Source organism: Cyprinus carpio, unplaced genomic scaffold, assembly GCF_018340385.1.
Source record: "Cyprinus carpio isolate SPL01 unplaced genomic scaffold, ASM1834038v1 S000006481, whole genome shotgun sequence".
Taxonomy (NCBI): domain Eukaryota; kingdom Metazoa; phylum Chordata; class Actinopteri; order Cypriniformes; family Cyprinidae; genus Cyprinus; species Cyprinus carpio.
The window spans coordinates 726,942-748,625 of NW_024879156.1; the positions used below are offsets into that span (position 1 = coordinate 726,942).

Here is a 21,684-nt window from a genome sequence, read left to right on the forward strand (position 1 = left end):
TTTTGGAAAAGCCATTAAGTGGTCCTCCCACCGGCAGACTCAGACTGGTGGTTTGGTTTAATAATTTTTCTGTCTGACCTTAGGGTGAGGTAGATTTACAGATTTTCTTGAAACTCCTCCTACCCTTGTGGGTAGAGGACTGTGTTGGTGTTGCTATTATATACTGCCCCCTGTGATCACCTCTCTTGTAAACTGCCATTATTTGTACATGTTCCGTTGAGCACCTTTTGTTTAAAGAACATACTATTTTAACTAGTTTTGTACATTTAATAAAAGACCATTGGTAAATTGTTTGTGCTCATGTCTCTGACGTTCCTGGCACACACAAACCTGTGTGACCTAGTGTTAATTGCTGGGTTATTTTGATATTCCCTAATTGATTCAGGGTGGCGTAGTCGAAAATTTTCACCGTAAGTTAAATTTATTAAAACCATATACTGCTTCACCACACCAACATCGACGAGCTGGTGGAGGCCATCGAGCTGGCGGAGGCCACCCAACTGGGAGGCTGGGGAGCGAGCGCCGCCCTTTCCCCGCCGGAGGGCACCCAGCGACCAGTCGGCAGGCCGGCGGTTCCCGGGCCTCAGGATGAACCTATGCCCACCGAAGCTCCTCACTCCCCTGGATGGGCTTGGCTGGCAGGCTGTGCCATCCATGCGGAAACCCCAAAGCGGGCCCCACGGGCGGAAGTGAAGATAAATGGCCGATTGGTCCTCGCCCTCCTCGATTCAGGCAGCGTTGTCACCCTTGTCTGGCCAACTGTCCTTCCTCCACGGCCGGAACCCAAAGCCAGACTGCCCATCACCTGTGTCCACAGAGATACTAGAGAAGTACCGGCACGGCGTGTCACCATCACGGCGCCCCCTGGACAATAGACGTTCAGCCCTAACCCCGAATAGGTTTGAGGGAGAGAGGGACCGACCGCCGAGGCCCGGAGGGGACACCACTGGAATCAAAAAGAACCTGGGTGGCAACAGGACTCTCGGGTAAGAGACAGTTTATAATCTTCTAAAAATTGGGGGGTTTTTTAGAGATTAGAATTGGAATTAAGAAAAAGAAAGGGACGAACCATAGCGGTGGGTCCTTCTCTGTGGGAAACACAATCAAGAAGTCTCCGGGAGAACTGAGATCACGTTGACAGTTGCAGCACAGTTAAAATATTTCTGAGAAAGAAATTGAAACTGTGGGTGGCAGAGTGCCGTGATCAAGAAGTTTCTGGGGGGGAATGCGATTGTGAGGAATACTACGGCACAGTCAATAAATTTCTGGGGGGAATTGAAACTGCTGCAATTGGCGTGATTAGAAATTGAGTTAGAAATTGAGATCAAGACGATCCAGATATTTCAAAGCAAAATTGATATCACGCGCAAGCGGTTAACACATTTCTAAGAGGGGAAGTGAGACTGTGCGGGTATTAGTTCGAGCGCAGGGAGCGCTCTGCCTTTCCGACTGGGCGGAAAAGTCGGATCTGTTAGAGACGTCTGGCAGATTATTGGCGCGCCAAAGGGTATCCACAGAGAAGGAAACAGCAAATATGGGAAAGTCTCAGAGCAAGCTTGTTGAATATGATACACCGGTATATTGGCAAATGAAAAAGGTATATGGCCAGAAATGCATGCAAGATATGGGGAAATTAATTAAATACCATGGTTTTCCAAAAGAGGGAACGTTGAGTGTTAAGAGATTAAAAGCTGTGAAGGAATCAGTAGAAGAGGGAAGTGAGAGACAGAGAGGGTGTTGTGTGAAACATATGTGTAAGAAATGTGAGGAAACGGTGAATTGTTGGATAGAGGAAGCAGATAAGAGAGAGAGAAGAGCGATACAGAAAGAATTAGCAGGCAGAAAGGAAGAAAAGAAAAATGGAAACTGTGAAGAAAAAGTAATTGCATCACACAGATCCACTAACAACTGTGATATTTGTGTTTCCAAACATGCACCGCCGCCTTATCCTCACTATCCCGTGGCGGAGTTGCAAGCCGTGAAAATGGACCCTGACCTCGACCGCTCTCCACCGAAAAGACCAACAGCGCCGCGGGCAGAACCAGAATGGGGACAGGAAGCAGAGGAAGAACCAGAAATTATTCCTGAAACCCCCAACGACGAAATTGAAGAGGAAATAGTGCGCAGAGCACCGCCGACAAAGAAAAGAAAAACAAGACAAACAGTGAAAGAAGAAAATGTGAGTGTAACAGCTCCAATGCTCGAAGTATCTGGTCCTGAGGGGCCCATTATGGTCTTCAGACCATGGACTGTGACTGACATGAGAGAAGCGATGGCTCACTTGCCAAGCCCGGACGAAGCAGGTGATAAATTTTCTACAGAATTGGTCACCTTCTGCCAAGAATTCAGCCCAACCGTGCACGAACTGAGAAGGCTGCTGGCAGTGAAACTGGGGGCTACGAGCTGGCACAAAGTGAGTGGAAAGCTGCAGAAAGAAGACTGTCGGAGAGAACACTGTGAATGGGAACACCATGATAATGCAAGCTACCGCAAAGCTGTTGAAGAGTTGGCTGAAGCTATAAAAATAGCATTTCCAGCGCGTGTGGACACAGCGAAGATTGGCAATTGCTGCCAGGGAAGAGATGAGTCTGTTCAGGACTATTACAACCGCCTGTATCTGATTTTCAACAAACACAGCGGGTTAGAGGAACCGGATGAGCGCGGAAATCAGCCTGACACATGGGAGTGTCATCTCCGAAGCTGGTTTTTGAATGGACTGAGACCTGAAATTACGCAAGCGGTCAAGACCAGCTACATTGAATGGAAAAGTGGACGACTATCTGCTGTTTTAGCACACGCTTTGCATGCAGAGGAGCTGCAGACGGCGAAGAAGGAAAGAGTTAAAGCCAAGACCGACAGAGAGTGGCAGCTGGCGGTAGTGCAAGCAGTGTCGAAGCCTGGGGGCTATTCTGCGCAGCGACACCAGCAAGCAAAAGGGGGAAAGGGAAAAGGACGAGGAAAAGATCTTGGAAGAAATTCTGAGAGATGGGGCTGTTGGATCTGCGAGACTAATGAGCATGCGACCTACAAGTGTACAAGATGCAGACTGTGCAAAAAGGACGGTCATTGGGCAAAGAATTGCCCGGAGGACCGGCAAAATCAAGAAGCAGACTGAAGCAAGGAAGACGGAGAGCAGAGAGGAGGGGTCCAGGGCGAGCAGCCAACAGCCACAAGTCAGGGAAGTGAAAACTTTCTAACCACATACACACACACATACACTGATTTACATTCTGCTCTCTGCAATGAAGAAAAAGCTTGCTTTCCTTTGTGTACGTCTGATTCTGTTTATGAAAATCCTGACAAATGTGAGATAATGTATAAAAGTGAAGCCTTTTTGAGAATGCCTAAATATCCTATGCTGGTAGAGGGGATATTGATTGAGTTTTTAGCTGATTCTGGGGCTTCAAGATCGACGATATGACCATGTGACTTGCCATGCCAACCACAATTAACGGGCGAAACAAATGAGTCAATTTCTGCATCAGGGCACGTAATATGTGAACGATTCACAGTGCCTCTGGAGTGCGAAACAGAGGGGGGTGAGGTGCTGAAACATGCTTTCCTTTACACTCCAGCATGCCCAGTGCCTTTGATGGGGAGAGATTTATTGTGCAAACTAAATTTGACACTGGTTGCAGACTCTCGGGGTGTCCGTGTGACAGAGAGAGAGCAAGTTTGCTGTCTGCAAGCAGAACCAAAATGGGCATATGAGTGGCACATCATAAATTCTGATTGGGCTGAAATGATGTGTGAACTGACTAAAAATAGAACTAAACCATTTCACAGAGAAATTATGTTGCCTGACAAATTGCATTGCACGTCACATGTCGTAGTGGAACGAGATGACCAGTATGAGAAAGACTGGTTTGAGGGAGAGAAAGGAGAAACTTTGAGTTTTGAAAAAATGTTTTGGACAGATAATATGTGTGCAGTTTCAGTTTGCCTAACAGAAAAACAGCTTCAGTTTTACTTAATGGCAGGAGATTATGTGCCTCAATTATCGCTCTCCAAGGGCAAAGGACGGTGAGAAACAGGCTGAGAAAGGCTATACAAATATAGTTGGGCAATCAGCATCAGGGAGGAGGTGCAGCAAAAGATAGAAGAGGCAGAACTGCAGATCATCTTCAACCAGTCTACCTCATACTTCCTGGGCCAACAACCGCACACAAGGGACACTGCCAGCCAACAAAGAATGGAGCAAGCAAGACCATGGCACCCATTCAGATTGCAAGGACTGTGTGGCCTGAGAGGTACAACATTTATATTGGCTACACTGACTGTAATAATATGTTCAATTGCATCCTACCTGACTACAGAACTAGTATGGGAGGTAACCAGCAACACTACGGGTGGAAACACCACATCGAATCGTACGGATCGTCAACGAGTGAAGAGATCGACGCTGACTCTAGTGGTACCAACGCATGGACTGGACGAAGACATAATAACGGTAACGGAAGGGTCAAATGTGACATTCAGCTGTAACCCATTCCTTAAGAACTGTCCATATTGTGGAAGACCTGAATACGAAGGCACAAGCAGCGCCGAGTATGCACAAGTCTATTTTTGCAGGCATCCGTGTAAATGGAGTGAGGTGAAAGCCTACGAACATCCTGAGAGCTACGGAACAGATAGAAGATTTAAAGTAGCAAAGAGAAGCAAGCGTGGGCACAACAAGGGCGGGATGTCTGTCGTAATTGCAAGAGTGAGGGCTTCGGATCAAGGCAAGTACTACTGTGGTATAGACAAGACAGGAAGTGATTGGTATGAAGCATTAAGCATTGTCGTGGGCAAGCCAGCACCACAGCCAGTGAAACATCTTGTTGAGTCTGCTTTTGAACCAGCTACGAAGGAAGAGGCAGCGTGGATGGGGAACGAGGAAGCGGCCAGGGGAGGAATGGATCCTACAGTGCAGAAAGCCATGGCAAAGTGCCAGGGAAATAAGGCGTGCACTTTGGCACTGTTGCAGAAAGAGGAGTTGAAGATAAACACCAGCTGCTGGCTGTGTCTGCAGATGTCTCACTCATGGAGAGCGGCTCCACTGACTGTAGCAACCCTAAAGGAAACCAGATGCCTAATACCTCGACAGATGACAGAAGTGTTGACAGCAGCAGATGATATAGAGAAAGGGAGGATACCGAAGAGGAAGCCTGGACCTGACTGCAAGGGGACACCGTGGGACAATAAATCAGAAGTGATGATACCGCCGTTGAGAGTGGTGCACACACAAGGGGATGTGTGCGTCTGTCAACTGAGACCGAGACTGAAGCTGAAGGCGGGATGGTCAGACTGCAGGATCAGGATCGACATAAGAAATGGAACAGCGAACAACTGCACAGCGAACATTGATGGAACACTGACCGCATTCACATGTCCTTTCAACCGTCCAAGCGACTCTTCACCTGCTGCTGTGTGGGTGTGTGGAGACAGAGCATACCATGACCTACCAGAGAAAGGATGGACAGGGTGTTGTTATCCAGCATTGATGAATGTAGGGACATCTGTGTATTTACCCAGTGAGGAGCATAAAGGTGAGAGTAGAAAAAAGAGGAGTGTTAATATTCTACCAGGGGCTCTACCAGAGAAGTATAATGGGTATAAGTTATCAGATCCTTGGACAACACCAGGTGCAAACATAGGGTGGTCACTTTTCTTGGGGGTAGGAACAGCAGTGAGCATAAATAAGAACAATGGGTTAGCTTGGACAGTAATGGCCATAGCTAACAGTACTGAAAATGCTCTGACAATGGTTAATGACGAAATGAAACAATTAAGAGATGCAGTTATACAAAATAGATTAGTTCTGGATATGTTAACGTCGGAATCCGGAGGCATATGTAAAATGTTGGGTACATCATGTTGTTTTCATATTCCAGACTATAGCGACAACATTACCAATATCATCGCCCACATGAGAATGGCCGTAAAAGAGCCTGAGCGCGCACATGATGTATGGGGAGAATGGCTGACTAGCATGTGGGGAGGATGGGGATATTGGCTGTGCAACACTGTGTTACCAATTGTGGCGGTAGGATTTTTGCTGCTATTATGTTTACCATGTATTTTCCAGTTAATATCCAGCTCAGTACAGAGACTGGTGAAACCCAGCGTTTCACATCAAATTTCACATCAAGCTGTTTGCTTGCTTAAAATAGGGTCTATCCCCAAACAAAAAGCCTTAGCATGTTTTCTAACTTCTTTCACAAACTTAAGAGAGTGATCATTTATGCGAAAGTCAGAAATGAAGAGTATAAATGTGATGTAATAACTTAAGTTTGCTTTATTTGAATTATGTTTTGTTTTCTTGAGTGTGAATTTTTATTTTTGAATTGTGTTTTGAATCTGTGAAGTGACTGAGGGTCTGACTCATGTCAGGAATGCAATAACAGTGTTTATTCGTTTAGCCCGGCTTCCAGAGCACATATAATGTTAAGAGTGTAGTGAAGATATAACCAGTAGTGATGAATTTTTTCTTTTCTATGTTTTATTGATCAATGAATGATAAAAAGGGGGAAATTGTGGTGGAAAAATTCATCTGCATGACTTCTGGCTGACCATATATGCTTATGAAATATAGTATATGCATATGTTTTCTTAGAACTGCTGTGCGGAGACAGCGAAAAATGAGTTTGGGGCCTAGGAGTAAGATGTATGGGTGACAGAAGATCTATAGAGCAATGTTGGGTATAGAAGGGAGACAACTGGGAGACCCACAGGCGTCTGAGGATGACCTGGGAGGTCATCTAGGCCTTAAATATGGAAGAACCAATCTTCGGAAGAATGATATAGTAGTGTGTTTTTGACTTTGTTGCTATCTATGGAAAAGTACAGCTGTTCAGAATTTGTAACCTTGACTGGAGAAAAGGGATATAAAGCAGAGGACTGCCCTCCCTTCCTTGTCACACTCTGCAGCGACTTGTGTTTCTGTATGACTGTCTGACCTTCTTTATAAAGAATAAAAGCTTTCTTTCAGATTATAAGTTTGAGAGTGGGCCTGTCTCTTATGCTAATGAGAGTCGGTTTAATTTTGCCACAACAGCCCCGACGGCGTCCCGTGCTGCTGGCCTCGGACAGCCCCAGAGAGGGTGAGTCATCACACCATAACCCTAACCTTTATTACGACCTCTTCCAGCAGGTAACTGGGGCTGGGGCCTTTGCCCGAGAGCAGCATGAGGACGACCGCCTCAAACACTGCTGGGCCCAAGTGAGTGTCGCCGATGGGAAGGACCTCCAACCGGCACCCCACCCAACACCTCACTTCGTGGTCAAAAACGGCCTGCTGTACTGTGTTGCCCAGCGAAGGGGGGGGGGGGGACTTTGTTGGTGGTCCCACGGACCAAGACAGGAGCAGTGATGGAACTGGCACATGCCCATCCCATGGCCGGCCACCTCGGGGCCCAAAATACCACCCAACGCATACGCAACCGTTTTCATTGGCCGGGCCTGGAGGCCGAGGTGAAACGTTTCCGTCATGCCTGTCCCACCTATCAGCGGACGTCTCCACGCACCCCTCTCCCCAGTCCGCTTATTCCGCTGCCCATCATTGAGGTGCCCTTCGAGCGGATCGGAATGGATCTAGTGGGGCCGCTGCCAAAGTCTGCCCGGGGACACGAACACATCCTGGTCATCCTGGACTACGCCACCCGCTACCCTGAGCCATCCCACTCCGCAAAGCCACCGCGAAAGCCATTGCCCAGGAGCTCTTCCTGTTGAGTAGTCGGGTCGGCCTACCATCCCAGATACTGACTGACCAGGGCACCCCCTTCATGTCCCGGGTGATGGCTGACCTCTGCAAACTCTTCCAAATCAAACAGCTCTGCACCACCGTATACCACCCGCAAACGGACGGCCTGGTCGAACGCTTCAACCAGACCCTGAAGCAAATGCTGCGGCGGGTGGCTGCTGAGGACAAGCACGACTGGGACAAGATGCTGCCCTATATCCTATTCGGCATCCGAGAGGTACCCCAGGTGTCCACCGGATTTACCCCCATTCAAGCCATTTTTCGGCCGACAGCCCTGTGGCCTGCTTGACGTCACCAGAGAAGCCTGGGAACAGCAGCCAGCCATCCACCGCTCCACCATCGAGCACGTCCGGGAGATGCGGGAGAGAATTGACAAGGTCATGCCCATCGTCCGGGAACACCTTGCCAAAGCCCAGCAGGCCCAGCAATGACATTACAACAGGGCGGCCCAGCCACGGGAGTTTCAGCCTGGAGACCACGTCATGGTCCTAGTCCCCACTGCCGCCTGTAAATTCTTGGCCAGCTTGCAAGGACCCTATACCGTTACGGAAAGGATCGGCCCGGTCACCTACTGGGTCCGGCAGCCTGGACGACGCAGAGAGGACCAATTGTACCACGTGAACCTTCTGAAGCGCTGGGTCGGGACTGAACAGATCCTGGTCATCCTGGACTACGCCACCCGCTACCCTGAGCCATCCCACACCGCAAAGCCACCGCGAAAGCCATTGCCCAGGAGCTCTTCCTGTTGAGTAGTCAGGTCGGCCTACCATCCCAGATACTGACTGACCAGGGCACCCCCTTCATGTCCTGGGTGATGGCTGACCTCTGCAAACTCTTCCAAATCAAACAGCTCCGCACCACCGTATACCACCCGCAAACGGACGGCCTGGTCGAACGCTTCAACCAGACCCTGAAGCAAATGCTGCGGCGGGTGGCTGCTGAGGACAAGCGCGACTGGGACAAGATGCTGCCCTATATCCTATTCGCCATCCGAGAGGTACCCCAGGCGCCCCAGCTTGCAGCCCTCGCTCAGTGACCTCCCGTGGCTGTGGACATGGGCCCCCACCTCTCGGCTGCCCAAAAGTTGGAGCTGAAACACCTGGTCAGTCAGTTCACCGATGTGTTCTCTCCCCAGCCAGGGCGGACCCACGTACTCAAGCACGATATCCGCACAGCACCCAGAGTGATCGTCCGGCAGCGGCCCTATCGTGTTCTGGAGGCTCGGCGCCACACCATTGAGGAGGAGGTACAGGAGGTACTTCCACTTCACTGTACAACACCGAGCGGGGACGGCCAACGCGAACGTCGACGGTCTCTCAAGGATGTGGTCAGCTTTCGCAGGTCTGTCAGGTTCCACTCCCCACCCTCCCCCAGTTTCCCCACTTCTCCAAAGGGACAGGACGACGCTTGGTGGGGGGGGGGTGACGCGTGGCCCGAGCTCTTATCAGCATCGCCCTGGAAACAGAGCAGACACACCTGCACCTGCTCATTACAGGCTGAGTGGTCACACCTGCGGCCCATCAGAAACGGGCTTTATAAGCAGCATCGTCAAACACAGAGGTGAGAGATGTCTCCAAAGGACTCAGCTAACAATTCTCTGTGTTTCTCCTCCAGACAGCAGTGTGTGACCGCCAGCCCACTAAGGACACGGACCTCACGGACCCACACAGCACTGCGCACCAAAGGAGGAAGAGAAGGCTGAGCACTGAGCACCGGAACCCCTCACGTTGGCTATTTTTCCCTGCACCACCTCAATAAAATCCACCCTTCGGGGAACTTACCTTGATCCTCCTGTCGTGTGCTTCTTCACCCCGTCACAAAATATATATATATATATATATATATATATATATATATATATATATATACATATATATATATATATATATACATATATATATATATATATATATATATATATATACGGAGCCCCTCTGGTCCCACTTTGTCAAAAAAAAAAATATTTAACTATCTCGTGGCCTCAAGATGCGTAACTCGCGGCCTCAAGATAGTGAAGTGTCTGACACATGGACCCTTTGTTATTAAACTGGACCCTGTACTGTAGTGCAATGTAATACTTCACATTCTGTGCATCCTGTTGCAAAGTGTAGGTGTAACCCTCTGAGATGGTTTCTTCCATGGTGGTAAGTGATTTAAATGGTTCGCAACTATGGAAGATGAATTGCGTGAATTGAGAGAATTGGTCGCATTTAAAAGCAATTAATGAAAAATTACGACAAGATCAAGTGCCCGTTGTATAACCTGGCCCATCAAATGCTTATATCCCCGAAATTGTGGACCCTCCACTCGTTGGGGCTTGTGCATTCACAACTGAGCGACTTGTTTGTTTTTTATTTTTTTATTTTTTCCTAGGGACCGAAAGTGCCAGAAATTTAGTGGTAGTTTGGGCATTAGCATCAACGAGTGGGTGGAGGAGGCCCAGGCTTGTATGCAGGTTTGCCACCTCTCTCTCACTGATTAGGCATACTTCCTGTTTGATCATCTTGAGGGGGAGGCAAGGAAGGAGATTAGATATTGGTCGGAGGACGAGAGGGGGGACGCAAATAAAATTATTAAGGCGTTGCGTAATCTGTATGGGTGTACACAATTACATTTAGCTCTTCAGGAGTCTTTTTTTTTCCAGGAAACAGCAGGAGGGGGAAACGTTATTGGAGTTCTCCCTGGCTTTAATGAAACTCCTGGAAAAGGTTAAGCGCAAATTGCCTCATGGTATGCCTAACGCTGAACTTTTACTGCGTGATCAATTTGTCAATTACGTGAGTGATAATGCTTTGCGACGTGAACTCAAACAATTAGTTTGTCGTCAGCCCACCGCTACGTTGTTGGATATCTGTAGTGAGGCAATTCGCTGGGAGCGGGAAGGGACGCCTGGGGGTATGCGTGCTCGAAGCCAATCAGTTTCGTCTGCTTATGGCATCCAGTATGAGGTACACTGGCACCAGCAGACAGGGGCTAATAGCGTTCTAGCGACATCTGAATTCAGTGTCACATGTTGGAAACAGTTGTGCTGCTTAATATTTTTTTGGGACCTGTGATATTTTTTTCAGGATTCTTTTATAAATATAAAGTTAAAAAGAACAGTGTTTATTGAAAACAGAAATTTCGTGTTACAATATACAATACTATTCAAAAAAAAAATCCCATAAATATTTTTAATAAAAAAAATTCTTTCAAAACAAAGAATAAAAGAAAAAATTATTAACTTGTTATTAATCAAAGAAAAAAGTATCACAGGTTAAAATATGTATGTGTGTATATATATGTATGTATTATGTATTAACTTTCAACCCTAAAAGGAGCTAATGAAGAAATAATAATCAGCTTAAAATTTTTATTAGTAGACATCTAATAAATGGCCTCAAGGACTTTTTTTTATGTTTTATATAAAACTCTACCATACGGTTGAGCTGTCAGTCCATGGTAAAACTTGATTTAAATTCAGAGAGCTATTTCTACAAAGTAAGCTCAACCATACGGTAGATATAACACTTAAAGGGTTAAGCAGCACAGCAGTTTCAACACTGTTAATAATTCAACATATTAGATTGATTTCCGAAGGGTCACATGACCCTGCAGACTGGAGAAATTATGCTGAAAATTCAGCTTTGCTTCATGGGAATAAATAATATTTTAAAATATAATAAAATAGGAAACCAATATTAGAAATTGCAATAATGTTTCACAATATTAATGTTTTTTTCTGTATTTTCGGATCAAATAAATACATCCTTGATGACCATAAGATACTCCTTTAAAAAAACAAGGTCAATTATTTATTAGGTTTATAATATAGGCCTAACATAATATAATATCAAAAATAATTAAAAAACGTGAATTCTTCTATAGCTATCTAAACATCCATATGAAGTAGTTTGCACAATACATCTGTGTGTGACTGTAAATGTCTCTGAGTTTTGTTACCGTTCTGTGCCCATCATCTACTATATCCAGCACTTAATCAGGCCACACTTCTTTAATAACTGATGACGTTTTATTTCACATGTCATTGTGTTTGCGTTGGCTCTCGATTTGAGCTATTTCATCCGCAACCACTAATAAATTCTGTTTCTACAGCGACTCATTTGGCGCACTGCCGCACACATCAATCTCTTTCTATGAAACCTGTAAACCTCTGTTCGCACAGGCTACTCTCACAGAACAAGAAAAGGGTCAATTGATTTGTCTGTGTTACCTTTGGAAGAACAGGCTAAGGTGCGGGCGTTGCTGGAGAAGTATTGGTCTGTGTTTTCCATGCATGATGGGGATTTGGGCTACACTAACCTTATTTCCCATAGCATTCCTCTATTGGATGATGTCCCGGTGCGTCAGCGTTATAGGCGGATTCCTCTCTCAGAGTATGAGGTGGTGGAGGCACACATCAATCAGTTGTTGGAGACACAGGTGATTAGAGAAAGCTGTAGTCCTTATGCCTCATCCAATCGTCCTGGTCAAGAAGAAGGATGGTAGTCTGCGCTTGTGTGTAAACTATCGTCATTTAAATTCTAAGACCAGGTGGGATGCATTCCCTCTACCTCTTGTTGAGGAGACATTGGATTCGCTGACAGGGTCTCGTTGGTTTTCCACCATGGACCTGGCCAGCGGGTACAATCAGGACCCTGTTGAGGAGGCTGACAAGCCTAAGACTGCTTTCTGTTCACCGTTTGGCCTATTCGAATGTAATAGGATGCCATTTGGGTTGGGCAATGCTCCTAGCACCTTTCAACGCCTAATGGAGTGGTTGTTTGGTGACCAAAAGTGTCAGTCCTTGCTTTTGTATTTAGATGACATTGTTGTGTTTTCCTCCTCTGTTTTTCTCCACATCTTGATTGAATGGAGGCTGTGTTAAAACACCTGCAGAAAGAGGGGTTGAAGGTCAAACTGAGTAAAATTGCCTTTTTCAAAAAGGAAGTACGGTATTTGGGCCATGTGTTATCCTCTGAGGGAGTCTTGACAGACCCGGATAAGATCAAGAGTTGTGCAATGCCGTTGTCCAACTAGTGTTGCAGAGTTGCGCTCATTTTTGGGGTTTGCTAGCTACCACCGCCGCTTTGTGGAGGGGTTTTCCAGGTTGGCGGCCCCTCTGCATAGGTTGGTGGTGGTGTTGGCAGCCCCAAAATACAAAGCACATGGACAGGAGGGCTTTGCTAGAGCTTGGTCTGTGGAGTGTGAAAGTAGCTTTGAGTGTTTAAAGAGTAGACTCACCACTGCCCCAGTGCTGGCTTTTCCCTACCCTTTATTCTGGAGGTGGATGCCAGCTATAGCGGGCTAGGGGCAGTCCTTTCACAGGAACAGCAAGGTAAGGTACGTCCCATAGCGTATGGTAGCAGTAGCCTTAAGCCCACTGAGCGTAATACATCTACTTACAGTTCAATGAAACTGGAATTTTTGGCACTCAAGTGGGCTATGACCGAAAAGTTCTGGGAGTACCTCCTGGGGCATAAGTGTGTGGTGTTTACCGACAATAACCCTCTTAGCTACTTGATGTCAGCGAAGTTAGATGCCATGTAACAGCGTTGGGCTGCTCAGTTGGCAGCTTTAAATTTTGAGCTGAAATATAGGTCAGGAAGGAGCAACCGGAATGCCGATTCCTTAGCATGCCAATACACCCCGGTTCCGGAAGAGGTGCAGGATTTGTGTTTGGGCACGACGATCCCAGTCTTGTTACAGCATGCCGCCCACAGTGAACGGGTGGCACAGGTATACCAAATGACTCTGTTTCCCTGTCATTCTGTGCGTCATATGAGTGCTCAACAGAAGGCTGACCAAACCATCCAGGAGCTGTTGGTGTTTTGGAGGCAGAGGTCGCCCCTGAGCTCTGAAGAACGTAAGGCGCTTTCCAGGCAGTCAATGGTTCTACTTCGGCAGTGGGATCGCCTCGTGGAGGTTCAGGGAGTGCTCTACCATCAGGTATTCCTCCCAGATGGTGGTGAGGAGGTCCTCCAAGTATTGTTGCCAGTGGCAATGAAGCAGGAGGTATTGACTCAACTTCATCAACAGCATGGGCACGAGGGGGTGGAATGCACAAGACAGCTGGTGCGTCAGCGCTGTTACTGTCCTGGGATGTCGCAAGACATTGCTCGTTGGTGTCAGAAGGTGTGAGCGGTGCCAGTGTGCTAAGGACACTCAGCCCACCCCTGGTACTTTTATGGGGCATTTATTGGCCACACGACCTAATGAGATTTTGGTGGATTTTACGGTGGGAGTACTCCCACTCTGGTCTTGAGAATGTGTTGGTTATGACTGACATTCTTACAAAATACACCCTGGCCGTGCCCACTAGGGACCAGCGAGCTGAGACTGTGGCCCAAGTCCTGGTGGTAGAATGGTTTTGTAAATTTGGCGTTCCTGGCTGCATCCATTCAGATCAAGGAAGCAACTTCGAGTCAGCCCTTATTAAGCAGCTTTGTTGCTTGTATGGAGTGGAGAAATCACATACTACTCCATACCATCCATCGGGAAACGGTCAGTGCGAGCAGTTCAACTGGACACTGCACAATTTGTTGCGTACACTGCCTGTATCACAAAATGGGGATTGGCCAGCTTGTCTCCCTCAGGTACTTTTTGCGTACAACACTACCCCTAATCAGTCAACGGGGGAATCCCCATATGTTTTAATTTTCGGGCAGGACCCTAGACTTCTAGTCGACTTCTTGCTGGGTAGAATTCAAATCCCGTTGGCAGGTAGTGTGCACAGGTGGATGTTGGAGCATCAGGATCGTTTACAAGTCGCTTTCAAGGGGGCTCGTGAATGATTGGGGGTGGCGAGCAAGTACAGGATGCACCACTGAAGGGGGGTCAGCTGGTTTATCTCCACTATTATGATGTGAGAGGTCGACATAAAATCCAGGATCTGTGGAGCTCGGTGGTGCATCAGGTCGTGAAGGGGCCTCAGGAAGGTGGTGTTGTGTATACTGTTGCACCTACTGATGATTTGAGTAAAGTCAAACATGTGCACCGATCCCTGTTGAAAACTCGGATCTGCATGATCCCTTCCCCTGACTGGCCTGATAGTTCAATAGCAGAATATGAGTGTCCCCAGGAGGGGGAAGAGCCAGAGGAGGGGGACTTGTTTGTCTTGGTTCCCGAGACTCCGCAAGATGGTGGTAGGCAGCCGCCCTGGAATCTAGCCTCTCCGAGACCTGGTGAAGGTCATATGGTACCCTTTGAGCCTGAAGCAGATTCACCACCTCAAGTACACCCTCCCACCAGCTCTCTTGGGATTAGTGAAAGTGGAGTAAGGAGGACCAGGAGGAGTACGGCTGGTCAGCATTCGAATGTTTACCATCTCCCACGACCAATGGGTGTAGGTGGGTCATCTAGCACAGTGTGTAGTACTGCTGTGGTTTGGTTCTGGCCTTGGAGCTGAGAGTGCTAGGGCAGGTATGGTTAGACGCTTTACCGTCGGGGCGACGATACAAAAGGCGGGGATGGATTGTGACAGAATTAAGTGAGTGACAGTGGTGGTGTCCTAACAGGGAAGAGTATGGGCTATTTAATGCTGGTTGGCTGTACCCTGAGATGGGTCATGTCTCGCCCAACCCCCCTACCCCCCTTATGTCATCCACTAGCGCCTCAGGTATGTGCTGGTAGTGGCTGCATTAAATTGCGTGTTTGGAACACTACTGATGTGTTGTCATCTCAAATTGTAGCATTCTCAGTACTTTTCGGACGGTGCATTTTATCCGCTCAGAGTAGGGGTCTGCTCACCCTTCAGGTATGTAAACTGTCTCTGTATTGAGTGACGGGTTAAAATGGCATGCGGTATACTGGGTCGCTATGTCACTGTTAATGTGTTGCTTCCTGTACCCCAGTTAATCGGGGGTTTTGATGATTGCTGTAAATGGTAGCCGGTGGGAATTATATGTGGGGTGATATCCTCTTTTGGGTAAGTGTTATGTACGATGGCTGGAAAATTGTAGTGGAAAAAGCACTAGTAACATCTTGCTTCTTTTAAGGCATTTGTGAGGCGTGGGTCTTCTCTCTCGTTCTCGGGACCGTTTCTCTGGTCTTCGGCACAAGCTCCCTCTCGTTTCTTCAATGATTGTGCTTTGCATGAATCTGAGTCCACCTTGATAACCACAGTGTTTGCGGTGCTCTCCGCATCGCTGACCATCACGGAGTTTGTGCTGTCTTCCGCATCGATGTGATAGCGCCATGGACCAGCAGCAAATAAACAGGATTTGTATCGTCTACTTCCTTTTAGAGTGATAGAAAAAGCTATAAACTGACTGTTAGTTGTACGAGAACGAGTGTGTGCGTGTGTGTGTGTGTGTGTGTGTGTGTGCGCTGCACCAGCTCTACCTTTTTGTTATTCTTTTCTTTTTCTTTAGTTTAAACTGTGTATTTTGTTTAGACTTTATTTTTGTTATCTAAGTTGGTGTGTTGTTGCCGACATTGATTATTGTATATTTGTATTTTGGGTTGTGATACTTTTTTTTGGTTATTTATTTTTTGGGTTTTTTTCAAACTCAGCTGTTATTCTGTTCTCTCCCAGGAACTGAGGTGGCCAGGCAGAAGGACCTTCTCTTGCCTTGTGGTGGTGGTGGTGCTGCAGTGGGTGACACTTTTGGAGTGCCTGTGTGCGTGATCTAAGTGCACGGTGACGTGTGTGTGTGAGTAGGATTGCGCTTTTGGAAAAGCCATTAAGTGGTCCTCCCACTGGAAGACTCAGCCTGGTTGTTTGGTTTAATAATTTTTCTGTCTGACCTTAGGGCGAGGTAGATTTACAGATTTTCTTGAAACTCCTCCTACCCTTGTGGGTAGAGGATTGTGTTGGTGTTGCTATTTCATACTGCCCCCTGTGATCACCTCTCTTGTAAACTGCCATTATTTGTACATGTTTCGCTGAGCGCCTTTTTTTTTTTAAAGAACATACTATTTTAACAAGTTTTGTACATTTAATAAAAGAACATTGGTAAATTGTTTATGCTCATGTCTCTGACCTTCTTGGCACACACGAACCTGTGTGACCTAGTGTTAATTGCTGGGTTATTTTGATATTCCCTGATTGATTCAGGGTGGCGTAGTCGACAATTTTACCCATAAGTTAAATTTATTAAAATCATATACCACTTCGTCACACCATGTTAAATTTGAAAGATAATTTAGCTCTTTTAAAAACTAATTTAACAATTAAATTTCCTTTTTCAAACAGTCTTATTTCTTTTCTTAAAGCTAATCTAAACAACATAAAACCAACCAAATGAAAATTTCAATCTTTAATTGTTTGTATTTTTGAAACAGTATGTTTAACACCAGAGTTGTAATCTTCCCAAAAACAGACTAAACCGAGAGTTTGTTGGCCAACAGCCTGACTGGTTCATCATCAAAGAAAAAGTGTCAGATAAAGTGACGTTGATAGCCGACAAAAGGGGGCGCCAATGCAATCTATTTTTGCTTATAAGAAACCGAAACTGCCATCAATGCCTTTTAGTATGGCCCGCTGGATCTGTTTAGACTCGGATGATCAATTTTTAAATATTTGAAATGTGAGTAACGTAAAGATTGCTTTCAGTTTAATACTATCTCCAACCAGGAGAGGTCGCTAGTTTCTAGCCGCTCCTCATATTAATTTCAGTGTAGTAGGACGTGCAAATAACAAATTCAAAACTGACCATGAAAACAAAAGCTTTTTGCCAAATGTATGACAGAAATTTTTGCTCTGAACTATGTTCTTAGGGTTTCCGCAGGTCCTTAAAAAGTCTTCAGTTAAATCATTTAAATTTAAGGCCAAGTAAACTCTAAAATTATACAAAGTCTTAATTATTAGAGGTCTTAAATGTGGGGACAGAAAGACAAAAATTGCAATATAGATTAGTATGTAGATTAAAACTTCAAAATGCTACGATTTCACTGAATAAACTTGAGCGCTTCACGTTTCAAAGGCAGACGAGCTGCTTTGTGCTGCGGTTACCGGGGAAACTGCAATACTTCTGCAGTTCCGAAAGTGAAACTTGCTGCTGGCAGAGAACGAATTTGCTTCAATACGCCCGTCGGCTATTTTTGCTACATATTTTTAAATGTGAACCAGTGGATCGACAAAAAGCTAATACATTATAAAAATCTAAACAATAAAGACACCAAGACATATTTATGTAATTTAATATAATAATTGACTAATAATCGTCTAATTGTTAAAATTAATATAATAATTGATACTTTTGACTCTTACCTTTTCTTAAAAATTGTTTAAAGGCTGAAATGTGAAGTGCAGGTCTTAAAAGCTCTTAAATTTTATTTTAAAAATCCTGCAGTTACCCGTTTTTTTATGGTACCATTTGGAATAACTATTTATTTATTTATTTTTAATAAGCCCTTTTAACTATGCTCTTATGTTGTTTTGAGAATGTTCTGTAATAAAAAATAGGACCTCTGTACATTTGTTTTTATGCAAATTTACAGGCTGGCCACTGCTCCGGGTGTGTGTTCACGGTGTGTGTGTGTTCACTGCTGTGTGTGTGCACTTTGGATGGGTTAAATGCAGAGCACGAATTCCGAGTATTGATCACCATACTTGGCTGTATGTCACGTCATGACAATGCAATTGAGATGTTTATTTGTTGGGGTGATATTCCTGTCAACTGACAACAAAGTTTTCCTTCTGAATTAGCTTAACTGCACAAGTTTTATAGTTAATAAAATCTTTAAAAACAAATTACATTAATTATACTTTAATTTTCTTCAATAAAAATGAAATTGAGTAAGACAATGTAAAAGGTGTGTGAACTTGGATTAGTATTCTGGCCCCTTGCTATAAAGGAGAAAAAATGCTGGCCCTCGTCACTATCAAAGTTGCCCATCCCTGCTATAGATCATATGATCACTATATTAAAATCCCAGGACACCCCGGCCTTAGTCCGAACGTTCACTTTTATTTATTACTTTGCATTGTCTGACATGAATATTCCATTCATTCATAAAGAGACAGCAGCGATTCTACAATGGGTTACATTTGAGAGATAGGCCTAGAAAATAGAGTAAATGAAATCGCCTATAAGGTGATATGTCTGATTAACATGACACACACACACACACACACACACAGAGACAGAGAGAGAGAGAGATGTGTGAATACTCAAATTGAAGAATTCTGTTGTTTTAGGTTTCTAGATTCTAGGTTTATGCTTATTATTGTCATATTATACAGTTTGCATTCTGCTCTTTTTCTATAGATTTCAAGTATTTCAGTTCAAACAATAATACATTTATTTCAACCCCCTACTGAAAAATATATATATATGAACCATCACATAATTTGTAATGGTTTTACTGGTTGTAATGAAATTCTGTTGGTTTTAATGGAAACTGTAATGGTCCCTGTTGGTCTCTACTGTTAATTGGTCGCCTTCTGTTGGTGGCTTTTGTTAAAACCATTAAATCCTAATATGTCCCAAAAAACACACTACATAATACCATTATTTAATGGTTCTAATGGTTAAAGTTGATGGTTTGTAGTGGTATTTGTAGTGGAAATCATTTGAATATCATTAGAATTAGAGTTTTGATTGTTTTTGTCAGCAGGGTCACCATTAGTTTTGTGATGTTATTTGGCATAAATGCGACAGAATTGCTGTAATAATGTGAGATTGTAGTGACTGGATGTAGTTTTGGTGGGCCTATTTGGGAGAAAAAACCAGGGCCGTTTTTCACTCCAAGTCCGTCCCTGTATATACAAGTATGATAAACTAAATCAGTTATGTAACTTAACTTCAGTGTCTTATGGTAGGGCAAGATAAAATGCTGGCTCAATTTATACATCATAAATATTTTTAGACCTGGATGAATTTACTTTGATGTAACAGCCATTACATATGTTATGCTAAAATTTTACTTTGACAAGCCAATAACTGTTTTTAAAGTAATTGGGTCCTTCTACTCCTCATGTGTGTTTCTTCTTTTCACAGTCTGGCAGAAATTATGGGTGGTTTCAAAATATATGGTCACATGACAATAAAAGTGTATAGCTGGCAAGATACAGGGGGTGGGACAACTTACCCACTGGCTCATCTTACCCCACTTTCCCCTACTGCATGTTTAAAAATCAAAAAGAGGCACGGGTGTGACTGTTTTTATATATCACTATATTTCTGAAGGAAGACTATCTTTAGAAAATTTTCGATGTCATTTTCACTTCATCTTGCATGTTATATGCCTGATAAAGCAGTGTTTGTGAGCACAGCATTACTTTTTGTACAGCTGGGGAACTTCCTAACTGGGGAAACCTCTGTTTCTCCCACTTTAAAGTACCTTTTGCTGGCAGAGAATGAATTAGCATTTTCAGTAAGTCCATCTGATTTATGCAGCAAACATATTTTGCTTATCAAAAATAATCTGCTCCAGAGGGACTACTTACAGTAGCTGTTGTTATTGATTCTATTTGGAAGTCTACCTGAAGTTAAGTTAGGGCCACAAAAATCGTAACGTTTGTTTATGTTGTTTCTGTTGAAACTTTTAATAATTTAGTCTATAATGAGTGATAGTTTGAATAATAAGATATCTTGATACTATGTTCTATTAAAAATAAATATAGATCTATTCTTTAAAGGGGTCATATGATGCTTTTTAAAAGATCATTATTTTGTGTATTTGGTGTAACAGAATATGTTGACATGCTTTAATGTTCAAAAAACACATTATTTTTCAAATACTGTACATCATTGTAGGTCCTCTATGCCCCACCTCTCTCAAACGCGTTATTTTCTACAAAGTCCCTCCTTCTGACAAGCGCAGTCTGCTCTGACTGGCCAACTGACCCAGTGCATTGTGATTGGCTGAACACCGCAAGCACTTGTCAGAAATGTAATGCCCCTTTCCATAATCGTGAGCTTCATCTTTCAAAATAAATGTAAAGACAGTTAATAATGTCCTTAGTTTTACCATCAGTTCAAGCCCGAAAGGGAAAAAGTCACGTGACAGACACAATGATGTTCATATGTGTTTGCAGTACACAAGCCACGGACAGTTAAGACAGTTGACACACACACGATGCGCAAAACTCCGCATTTGAACAGTCAATAGCAAATACTTAAACTAATAACAAAACATACTTACAGTAGCTGGTTTAGAAACCCCAGACTGTCGTAGCAAAGTCAGAATTACCTCCTCTCCTAGGTTCACAAAACGGTCGTCCATAAAATGCGTTGCTGTTCTGTTGTAAGTAATCATAAAGATTCCTAAATGCATCTACTTTTGGAAGGCCAAATAAAGTGCTTTTGCTTTCGCCTAGAAACACACAGCATCTCCCTGACATGGCTGCTTCAACAATAACTGTGGTAACTGAAACCATGCCTTTTTTCAGCACTTCAACAACATTTCTGCACCACTAAAAAAATACCACAACATTACGAAGAAAACAAGCAGTGTTTTTTAATGAACCATCCTATTTAGGGCATCATGGCAGAGTCTTAACTTTGATAAAGAATATCTCTTTGGACTTTAGTCTTTGCAACTTAAGGGATCTTATCTATGTACAATCAGCTTGTAACACTTCAAAGAGAAAGGAAAACTTGAAATTGCATCATATGACCCTTTTAAGAACATTGTAAATTACCTTCGAGAAGTGTATGGAGCCTGCAGAGGTGGAAATCATGAATCATTTGTGAAAGTCTGAAAAAAACTGTCATTGCGTTTTATTTCTATAGAAGAAGCCAACAAATTATTAATGAATCTGGATGCACATTTTTGGTGAAAAAAAAAATCTAAATATTCAGGAGTGATTGAGATGGATGGATTTCATCAGTGTCAGTTCATCTTTGTTCATCAGTATGTGCTCAGAATCTATCTATCTATCTATCTATCTATCTATCTATCTATCTATCTATCTATCTATCTATCTATCTATCTATCTATCTATCTATCATGCTTGCATGCTAGTACATTTTGTTCTCTGCTTCAGTTATGCTTTACCTGAAAGGCTCATT

The 21,684-nt window shown here is 44.3% G+C and overlaps 1 protein-coding gene across 1 annotated transcript; it reads left to right on the plus strand.

The window, feature by feature from the left end:
- Positions 1–3,593: 3,593 nt before the first annotated feature.
- On the plus strand, positions 3,594–6,971 carry LOC122143672. The gene is made up of 2 exons (XM_042754242.1): positions 3,594–4,450; positions 4,573–6,971. The coding sequence occupies exon 2, from the start codon at positions 4,685–4,687 to the stop codon at positions 6,218–6,220; it is 1,536 nt and encodes a 511-aa protein (XP_042610176.1). The 5' UTR covers positions 3,594–4,450; positions 4,573–4,684; the 3' UTR covers positions 6,221–6,971.
- Positions 6,972–21,684: the final 14,713 nt, after the last annotated feature.